We start from the raw sequence: 11,739 nt of genomic DNA on the forward strand, positions 1-11,739 counted from the left end.
ATTGAAGTTTTAAGAGAGATTGAAACATGTAGTTAATCGTTGAGTTTTAAAAAGTATTGGGAGATTTATTCTTATCTAATCTTTATGTTGAAAATGAATTTTTGTTTTCTTCTCATTTTAGAGTTCTGACGTGAAAGAAGGTGATAGTGAATTATATTTCCTCAATGATTCCCCGGTAAGTATATTTCTCTTTTTACAGGGCTTATTCTTGTTCAAAGAACCGAAATAAAAACTTAAAAACCTGTTGATTTCATAGTATGCATCACTGCTAATACAATTATTTCCTTATTTTTTTTCTAGATTCAGGTAAATGTTTATCGTAGGGAAAAATCTGTTTGGTAAATATGATGTAAGTGTGTTATAACTCGGATCTTTCGATTTAAAATTTAACTTACATTAGCTGAAAGATTAGTAGTTTCTCCAATCACGAGAAATCTAGTGCTTATTTTAAAACGCTTACTCAAAAAGTTTTAGTGGTCCTTTTTGTAACAATAATGAATGTTTTTATTTTAAATTGGAGTGCAAATTGAGTGACAAAAGCAATAATTAGAGGTGTTTGAACAAAAGTAGTGTATTGGGGGGAGGGGGCAGTAATGAACATTTTTTTTAGGAATAGGGACCATTTTTTTTCCTTTTTAAGTGGGAATGTAAACTAATGGCAAAGGGGATAAACATATGAAAGAACCAATGTGGAAAGTTTGAAGGGAATAATGAAAAATTTTAACAAAAAATCAGGATAAAATTAGGTATGCAAAGCAGAATCAAAGTTCTTTTTATGTTTAGATTTTTTCACTGTGTTGTGTTTATATCTCAATGTAAAAAAGAAAACTTGTACTCAGCTTTACATAAATTACATAATTTTAAAGTGCAGCCTCACACTAGGGAAGATTTTTCGTGGAAAAATGAACTGAATAACATCTTTTCATTAAAGTGTTTTCAATTTGTTAACAACAGGAAGATAAATGAAATTCTATGTGGAAGACTTCTTGTGCTAGATGCGTAAAAATTCATTACATTTCAATGAATTTTATGTACAGTTTCAGTATGAACATATTTTTGAGACATTATATTTTGCATCTGTTTATTTCTACGCATATCATTGTTATGCAATTTTATGGTGAAAAAACTATGATTGAGATTTAGTGATTGAAATCTTTCTTGTTTAGGGGGATCAAATTGAGGGCAGTGCCCTAGATGAAGAATTTACAGACCTAGATCATTCTTCGGGACGGGGGTGTCGACGATGAAGATGCTCCAGGTTCCGGTTTTGGACCGGATGATGATGATGACGACGACGAAGAAGATGAGGAAGATGAAGATGCTGGCTCTGGTGGATGTATGATTTACTTTTCTTAGTTTTCTCAACTTTGCTTCTTGTTCTTCCGTTTTTTAAAAATCATAATATGAAGTTATAAAACCAAGTGTTGTGCCATATTTATACTGTCTCATCATATTTTCTTCTTGGTAAAAAATGATTTGCAATGATCTGAATACTGTAAAAGCATTTCATTATCAGCATGGGTAGTAATTTTCACAAAGATAAAAATATTTCATTAGTAAAAGAAAGTGCATTATCTAGCACTTCTTCCACAATTTCATGGTTTGAATAACAACTATATTTTCATGAACAACTTGGTGCTTTTTCACTGTATATACTAATTTTCATTTAAAAGCTTTAAATTAAGATGAAAAACTGTTTCAAAATTTAGTTTGTCGAAAAATTGTTATGTTTGCAAGAAAGAATAGAAGTCTTTCTTTTAAACTGCTAGAGTTATTGATTACTTCTGAAAAGTTAACGTGTGTTTAACAAGTCAGTGTTATCTACAGTACCTATGGTTTCCCAGTGTTTTCAACAATTTTTAGAAACTGATTGTTATTATTATGTCAGAGCATTTTACAAAAGTGTATAATAGGGTTCAAAAAAATTTATTTTCAGCTAGAGTCCAGGACACCCCTTTTTTAATAGACTTACTAAAATTATTATGCTGTAAAAGTTTTAGCTTCTTACTCAAATTTTAAGAGTGCTCAATGACCCCTCAATTTAACATTAGCCGTAGCATAGAAAATGTCACAAATTTAAAAACATTTAATTTAACCAGCTTTTTTTGTGAATAATTATTTTATTGCAATGTATGTGCATAAAACTCCTGTATATTATAATATGTATCTTTTTTTTTCAATGTATTTTTAAACCCCCTCCCCATACTGATGAAGTTTGGAGAAGGAGGTTGAGCACCCTATTTCAGTTGAAATAGGAAGCTAAAATTCTTCCAGTATATTGCTATCCACAAGTCTAAAAATATTGAGGGGTGTCCTGGTATTTAGGAGAAATTTTTACATGTATTTTTTTTGAACCACCCTAGTGTATAATCATAAAATTCAAAAAAATGATACCCTATAATCCCAAATAAGACTGCATCATTTCTCATTCATAAGAATATTTTTGGATCTGTTAGCGGATATTGCCTCCTCTATATTTGAAATTTGAGAAATCTCTTTTATCTGCGACTCTAGATTTGATTTACATCAAAATATATGAAGAATATTGAATTAATGAAAAAATGCTAGATGCCAGAAAGAAACAATTATTGTGTAATTTTAATAAAATCTTTATTTTTCAGTGTCGCCTCTTGAACATCCCCAAAACCCAGTCAGAACTACAACTATGTCAACAACTACTACTGTCAGATCAAGAGCGCACGACAAGGTAACAATTGAGCAATGTTTTAATTTGACAATTGTCTCCAAGAGGGCAATATTTTTTGTTTTACAGCAAGAAAAACTAATATCGTAATTTGTTTATTTATTAGTATTCATAATCCCAATGACTTCATAATAATAATCTTTACAGTAACTGGAAAATGTTATACATCTCAAGTTTGATGTGTGATAACAATAAAAAATTGTGATTGCTCAAAAAAAATGGCAACAAGGAACTATCAAAGCTTGGTGGCAGAGCACTGGTCTTGTTAACCAGGTGACGTGAGTTCGACTCTCACCAATAGCTGTGAATTCTTTAAGTGTTAAATAAATTTGAAGAATGTGAGCATACTTTGCAAGATGTTACATGTAATACAAGTTGATAAAAATTCAATTTAAAAAAATCCAAAAAAAGTCAGTTGCGTGACTGGCCAACAAAACTTAATCTCTTCTGCATTCGTTTATGGTACTTCATGATCATGTCAATGAGCTATTAAATTTATTTGGTTGGTTTTGGTATGTTGCATGATTTTGTAGGGAGAAAGTAAATAACTTTTATTATTTTACTGTATTCGCGGAAATTCGATGATTTAATACAAATACAAATACAAATGTGACGACCAGCAACAGGCTCTGGGCCCAGCTAGGCTGGTCCTAGTCAATTAATTAGTCCCCAATGAAGATCAATGGCCCTCTTAAAGCTATCCACTCCCTTGCTCATTACCGCCACTTCCGGTAAGCTATTCCAAGTGCCCACGACCCTGCTAAAGTAGTAGTTTTTCCTGATTTCCAAGTTAGCCTGAGATTTAAATAGCTTAAAACAATGACCCCTTGTCCTGCTTTCCCCGCAAAAATTGAATCCATTTACATCTTTCATTTTGATAAATTTAAATAACTGAATCATGTCCCCTCTGACTCTCCTTTGCTCCAGGCTATACATGTTAAGCCTATTAAGTCTGGTATCATAATCTAAATCTGAGAGTCCCCTTACTAATTTAGTTACCCTTCTTTGAACCCTTTCCAATACAAAAATATCTTTCTTCAGATAAGGCGACCAAAACTGAACAGCATACTCCAAATGAGGTCTTACTAAACTCCTATATAAAGGCAGAAGAACTTTCTTAGATTTGTTTGAAATAGATCTATTGATGAACCCAAGCATTTTGTTGGCTTTGTTACTAGCAATACTGCACTGTTGACTAAACTTGAAGTCCTGATTTATAAAGACACCCAGATCCATAACATTTTCTGCCTGATTTATGACTGAACCCTGTAAACGATATCTCATACGCTTATTTCCATGACCTAAGTGTAGCACTTGACATTTCCCTACATTAACTGCCATACCCCATTTATCTGCCCACTTAGTAATATGATCCTTAGTAATAATGATGAACTTAGTAATAATGATACAATATACTTTCAACACCATTCTTATCACATGATTGCTTGCAGGGAATTTCAAAACACCAGCCACCACTTCCAGACGAGGAGAACCGAATCCCAGATGCGTTGGATCCAGTGACTCACGAGACTTCGACGAGACGAAACCTGCCGGATGCTGTGCCCACTAAATTCACGGATTCCAACACGCACAGCAATGAAGTGCATATCATGGGACAGAAGCAAGATGAAAGGCCTACTTCCTTCTTTGGCCAACCTGGAATACTTGCAGGTACCTATTGTCGACAGACACATTTAACATCAAGTTATTTTGTGTATGATTTTATTGATCAACATCAGGGCCGTAACCAGACTTTTGTTTTGCGGAGGGCCTTACCAAACACATTTCTCTTGAAGTCTAAATAATGATCAATTAAATTTGAGTTCATTTATATATTCTATTTATTTTTGTTACAATAAGGTTTTTAAGCAAGTAAAAATGATGTATTTATTTAATGAAGAAAAAAATATATGTGTAGTACACTACATAACTTCCTATTACCCCTATTAAATAATTGATGTCTTTTCAATAGCTCAAAAGAATAGACTCATGTACTCATATACACACTTTCGAAGTAATACTTCTTAATTCACATTATTTTGACAATAATAAAAATAGTATGTTAAATATAGATATTTGTCCTTTTCAAATTTAATTTTGATGTTTTTGTTAGCGCCAGGTTATCAAAATTTGAAGGAAGTATTGTTTTGTAAGAAATGATGTTCACAGTATTTTCAAAAAATAAAATATTGCAGGTATGGGACTGAATGTAAAATTTTTCAGTGATAAAAATTTCAATTTTCAAATGAAATAGGGGAAAAAAATGGTAATTCAATAGTAAATTTCTTGAGCAAAAAAAAAAAACATTTTTAGAAGGATTTTGAAAAATTTTGGAGAGAGTTTGAACCTTAAAAACAACCAACTTGAACACGGCCATGCTCGACATATAAACCAGAGTTGTGGAGTTGGAGGATACAAACACCAGACTCTGATTCCTTGAATCCCTACTCTCGTCTCGGAATCGGTCCAGCTCTGCAGCTTTAACAGAGCTACTTGTAAAATTTTATTTGTTCTTGCATAAAGATATACAGTTGTATTCTTGCTGCATTATGTTTTGCGCATTTAAAAGTTATGATCATTTTCATTATGCTAACTGTTATCTTCTTAATATGCACCTTCCTCTATCATATTTTTCACTAAGTGTGAAAGTGAGAAGAAATTTTAAAAAACAACATAGTGCTTTTTTCAAAAAGAATTTAGAAAAATGCAGTGTGTAGCAAACTATAATTAGTGTAGTAGTTTTGTTTTGGTGTAGCTACTGTGCATTATATAGTTGATATTTGCAAATTTCTTGCCTATGCCAGTAACAATTTCAGGAAAAACAGCATACCTTTCCACTATACTTTGTTCAATGCCCTTCACAGAAATTTATCAGTAACCCAAATGCCCTTGTTGCTTTCGTTGTGCACTTACTTTGTCTAAGCGGGTCAAGCAAAATGAGCACCTATGTATTGCTCGTTGGACGCTTAGCCTTTTCATGTTGATCTCTTTTTCATTTATGTTTGTACCTCAGAATTTATAATTGAGTTTGCGTTTGTTCATTCGTGTTCATCTTTTTCTCTTGCAGCTGTGATTGGAGGTGCTGTTGTCGGGCTCCTGTGCGCTATTCTCCTAGTTATGTTCATCGTCTACCGAATGAGAAAGAAAGACGAGGGAAGCTACGCACTGGACGAACCCAAGAGATCTCCGACCGTGAATTCATACACACGCAGCAGCAACAAAGAGTTCTACGCCTAAGTCTATGATTGACATGTAAAGACAGATATCAGTGAAAAAAAACACAAACTTCCAGGACGGACATTTTTTAAGTTAGGTCAATCAAGAGAGGGTTGTTGAATCGTGCATAAGTGCAAGAGAAGAGTCCTTCTTCAAGCCTCTCTGGTGCAAGCAGCTGGGACTCTCTTATCATATTGAGCTGCTACAGTCGAGTTTTGTGCACGAAAACCAAGTAATGCCATTGTCATTTTTTCCTTTTGTTCATTTTCGTTGTTTGTTGCTGTTTGGACTGAGTTGAGTTGTTTCGATTCACTTATACCTTTCAAACATTTTCTGCTGTTGATGCCACCTCTCCACGAAACCCTCATGTAGAAAACGGCAACATTTGGGGCTCATCTCCTAGCTGAACCCCCCTCCTCCGTGTCTTCGAGTGGCTCCCCTCCCCCTCTTCTGTCCACTCATCAGTCGTATTTTAGATGTTGTAGATGTGCAAAATGGTACCGAAAGTTTTCACTCGTTTAATGAATCCTCCCTCATAGTACCGCAGGGGTGACTTGGCAATGTCTCTGCTTGCGGGCTCAGCATTTCTAAAAATCTCTCGACCAAAACTTAGGAGTGGAGCCTCGGTGGCAACCGGATGTTCTTTGTTTTATGCATAGTAGTGCCATTTAAGTCATTTGATATCCTGATGTAGCTGATGTAAATATTGCATCTTTATTTGCATATGTGAAAACCAAGCTTTGGGATTAAATTTGCAGTCATTGGTAATGTTTTATTGAATTCAGCAGGTTTAGAGTTGGGCTTCTTTTTAAGAAGCCATTTCCTCATTCAGTTGTTATTAAACTTAATTTATATGTGTTTTAGTTACCTCAATATATAGATCATTAAAACTAAAATATGCCAGTTTTTATTTTTAAAAATCTCAGATGTACTTTATGCTATGGGATTTTTTTTTTTTAGCTTCTTTTGTTGGGTTTCAATTTTAGTTTCTATGCCGCAACATTCCAAGCAATTCTTGTAGTTCTTATTGCTATCAGATACTAAATATGTCCATTGTATTTCCGGACCGCTTTTCGATCTGATTAAAGACATCTATAGATGTAAGTTTTTCTACAAATTTTTGTCATTGTTAAGCAGATTTAAAGACTTAGATGTCTGAAAATCAACACATCAGCTCAGTTTTCTACTAACATTGGCTACAGAAATTTTTAAAACCTTTTGTGTCTTGTGGTTTTGAAACCCAAAACAGTGCTATGCACGAATCTGTTGCCATATGAAATATTGGTACAAAATAGTTTTTAGTTGTAAGCAATTTTTCTAAGGTAATTATATGACATATTTGATAACTTAACCATGGTCTTATATTATTGTGAAATGTTGAAATCACTGGTTTATACTTGGGTACCTAAAGATAAGTTAATCTTCTGTTGTAAAATAACTTGTGTTTTGTGTCTCTTGAAGTAATGTATTAAATATTTACCCTTGCATTTAAAAGTTATTTTAAAACTTTGTATTTTAAATTATTCCCTTAATGTTTCTTGTGTTGAAAAAAAATAACTAAATGACTTTTTAATTCATTTAATATTTACTGTAACATAATTGAAATTTTAGCAAAAATTTATCTCTTTATTTTTAAGTTATGCTAGCTGGCTAGTTTTTTAAAACCAATTATTTTTTCAGTTCATTAAGGAGACATTTTTTTATTTAATTTCCTTTTTATCAAATTATGAATTAATTTTTACAATATTTTATTTTTCTGTCTACAAAATTATGAAGAACGAATTTTAAATGTGATACATTTACCTAGCCCCAAGTGTTTAAATATAAATGTATTTTCTGTTACTGTTATATGTAAAATGTTATATTGTAGTGTTAATTGATTTTTAAATGCTGTTAAATAATTTTGGTGTTTAATAGTAGTTTCAACATTTCAAATTCTCGTTTATCGTCACAATAATTTTTTTTTTTTTACTCTGCCAGAAATGTATATTTTAGGAATAAAATTAGACATATTTATGAATATATTGCCAAACTGTTCTTACGGAAAATAACTATTTTGGTTTTACAATTAAATTCAAACTAACTAACGATACTTACATTTCTTAAATTTCTTTTACAAGTGCTACGTGCTAATGCTTATAATGCTGTCTTGATAAACTGAATCATCCCATTTTATATATTTTAAAGTTCTTCATCCTTAAGTATTTGTTGTACCTATAAATAGGTTTGCTATTTGATGTTTTGTTGAGAATGTTCTTAACTGTTATTAGTATAACTGGTTCATACTAATGATTCTTCTAACAAAACATGTTAACTTGTTAGTAAATGTATTTAAGAGACTGGTTCTAACAAGACTGATTTTCTGTGACTTCAACTAATGATTGACTAGTGATTTATTTGTAATGAATTTTTTATAACTTATGAATTTTTGCAAATGTGAGCACGTGAACTGTGTGTTTTTTAAGATTGATGTGAAGTCCTGTGTTTTGAAATGTAAAGTTTTAATTCTAACAGCTGCAATTGGTCAGTCTTTATATTTGAAGTTTTAAATGTGTAAAAGGATCGAGTTTCTTGAAGAATTTGAAAGTTTTATTTATTAATATATTTATGAAGATGTATCTATGCAAGAAATGGAAACTGAAAAGTTTGCATGGACACAAACGGTGCAAGTAACATATTTTTTCTTTTTTTAAGAAATTCAGAAGTTTCAGACATAAATCTTTTATACATTTATCAGTTCGTTTAAAGCTTTAATTAATGATGTGCAATGAAGTTGGTTTTTATTAAATTCACAATCAGTAATGAAAATCCAATTTGAGTAATGAAAGTTTAGAATTTTAAAGTTATTGACTTTTTGCAGTGCTATCTTTGATATTTTGTTACATAGTCAATTCTTTAATAGCCCCAGTTTAAAGTGATACTGGAATGCAAAAAATACCGTTTTGATCAGTTTCCCTTTTTATTTATTCGTTTAAAACTTGAAAAGTTCGATGAAAATTTTAACTATCTAATCTTAAAAAAAAAAATTTCAAGCAAATGTTTTATGATCACCTTTCCTAGAATTTTTCATTTAGCTTTCATATTTATCAAATAATTCTGTATTAAATAAATGCAGTAATGTGCCAGCTACTATATGATATAGAATTCTGGATTATCAATAGGGAAAGTTATTGAAGTTTATGTAGCATTTTTGTTCGGGTATTTATTTATTTTTCCATGAAGCTCTTCAACTAAATTGAAGTATGTAGCTGTAATGTGCCACTTAATTCCAACTGATAAAGTGACTTAAAATTCAATGTTTGTATGGGTTTTGTGTTTGTTATTGTTTTAAAATCCTTTTCAAGCTTTAATAATACTTGTAATATGTCTTCAAAAATTACTACATGTGATTAACCAAGAGAATAACAGGGTTTTTAAGTGAAAATTTTTCGTTTTCAAATCTTTCAATTCATATTTGTGTAAAGTTGATTTATATGTAAATTAAAAGTCAAATGCAACTTTGGCCATGATCTCTTTTATTTCCCCTGTATTTCTGATGCATCCATTTTGCACAAGTGTTTTGATGTTCATGGCACAATGTTAGCATCTAATTTGTATTTTAACATAGAAGAACTTGTGAACATGTAACTATGCATGCTTAGAAACATCAAATATTTATATCTATGTGGTACAAACAAAGTAAAATTGTACAGTAGCTGTTAATAAAGTTTCGCAATTTTTTATGGACGCTTGTGATCCGAAGTAATATTCTTTATCAGAAAATTGAAACTAAGATTTTTCTCTTTAATCCAAACACTATTTTTCACACTTGGGATTTTTCTTAAAATGTGATTTTTTAAATCCCATTCTTAAGAATTTTCTTCAAGAAAGAAAGAAAAAAAAACAGAAGAAAATGGTTTCTACATATGAATTGTAAAAATGAGTTTCAGCATTCAGGTTGAAATTCCAGCCTAAAAACTTCAATGCCTATGGCCTTGAGCAAATGAGAGTTAAAATTTACGTTCGACGACCTAGACCGGTAGCGACCAGTCGGTTGATCACATTACAACTAATGACATCAGCAGTTACTAACCGGTTGTCCACCAACCAATGCTTCATCAAACACTTTCGGTTGATCACCCGTTACTTGTACAGACATGGCACAGAGGAATAACATGCAAGTGAAAAATACTTATAATTGGTCAAAAATGTCACACGGTTCAATAAACCAGCTTAACTTGTGGTTGACCAGTAGATAAACTGGTGAGGCTCATAGAATGACCTCCATAGCAACCAATTAACTGGTATATCTCATAGAACGCTGTGGTTAGTTACCAGTTAGTCACCGGTCAACCAGTCAAGGCTGTGGAACGCAACCAAAAAGGAAATGATCCAGTTATTTAAGTTCATTAAAATGGGGATGTTGATGGGCTCTGCACAGGTGACAGATTCATGGGCCATTGTTTTAAGTTTTTCAAATCCAAACTGAATATGGAAATTGGGAAACATTTTAACCTTTTTTGGCAGGGATTGTTGGCATTGAAATAGTTTTCTGGAAGTAGCTGTTATTTGCAGTGGGCTGATTGATTTTGAGAGGGTTCTTAAGCTTCATTGGGGATTGCTAAATTGATTTAGACCAGCCTAGCTTCACCCAGAGCTTGTTGTTGGTTGATACTTTTATATTTGCATTTTTTGGTTAAAACTTTTTATATAGCAAGAATTTTTTGCGGGAGAGAAATTTCTTGATGATCAGGTATACAATTTTCTGTCTGAAACAGGTGGGAAAAGTTGAAAGGTTTGTATAACGCAGGAATCAATAATGACAGAAGTTCAAAATCATTATTTACATTCATGAGTTTGAAACAAATAGGGAAAAATTGAAAATAAGTTGGACATTTTGAGCTAATTTCAAAGAATAGAGAATATAATGAAAAATGAAGTTAGAAAAGAGTATTTATCATTAATACAAAACATGTTAAGATGTGAACTGCTATATGTTATGAGCTCATTCTTCAAAAAATTGAACAATAATGAAAAAATAAGTAGAATTTAATAAATAGAAAATTGTTCATGGTTATTATGAGTCTGAAACATGATGCAAAACACTTTTCAAAAATAAGAAAAAACAAATCAATAAAATAAGTTAAACTATGAAAGCAAATCTTTGTTGGTAATTAGCTTTACTTTTTACAAATGAAACAAAAAAAGTATCTATTAAAAGTACTTTGTGTCATAAATAAAAGTTATAATAATAATCCTATAGTGTATTACACAGGGAGTTTGTGCACCCAGAAAGTCTGAAAAAGTCATAGACTATGCTCGAAAATGGTCATGGAAAGTCATGATTTTCAGGAAAAAATGCTCAAAAGTCATGTAAACTGACAACTGGACATGGATTTTGAAAGCAAGAATATGCATATTTGTTGAATTTTTTTCTACAGACTAGGTACGAAATTTATGCATCTTAGCCGTTTCTTATACTTTTAGGCGTTAGTCATGATTTTTTGCACATTTCGAAATCTAATTGCATCTGCTTCTGTAATACTCGTTCGTTTTTGTTATTTTTTTAAATGCGGTTCTACCATTTGGACATTTATTATGTATTTAGCGTTAGTTTTAATCCTCCTTATATGTCTAGTTTTGCAGTTGAGGATTGTTAGACTTCTAATTTTGCCTCTTTCATTTGATTCAAAAATTTTAAGATGATTCAAGAGACTAATATAAGTTATTATTAACGTTCAGCAGTGTCTTAAGATAATGAAGATTTTAGAAATGAAATTGGTCCAGTGTGTTAATTAAGGACGTTTTGGACAACAATAAAATACAGAAATCAGGGAATT

General features: G+C 31.7%; 1 protein-coding gene across 1 annotated transcript in view; it reads left to right on the top strand.

Moving 5' to 3' along the window:
* LOC129227776 (syndecan-like) overlaps positions 1-9,646 on the top strand; it is a 310,638-nt gene extending 300,992 nt beyond the window's left edge. The window contains 6 exon segments of the mRNA XM_054862384.1: positions 122-175; positions 1,167-1,232; positions 1,234-1,336; positions 2,622-2,707; positions 4,156-4,375; positions 5,772-9,646. Of these exon segments, the coding sequence (XP_054718359.1) occupies positions 122-175; positions 1,167-1,232; positions 1,234-1,336; positions 2,622-2,707; positions 4,156-4,375; positions 5,772-5,941 (699 nt within the window). The 3' untranslated portion in view covers positions 5,942-9,646.
* The last annotated feature ends 2,093 nt before the right edge of the window (positions 9,647-11,739 follow it).

This window comes from Uloborus diversus, chromosome 8 (genome assembly GCF_026930045.1).
Source record: "Uloborus diversus isolate 005 chromosome 8, Udiv.v.3.1, whole genome shotgun sequence".
Lineage (NCBI taxonomy): Eukaryota > Metazoa > Arthropoda > Arachnida > Araneae > Uloboridae > Uloborus > Uloborus diversus.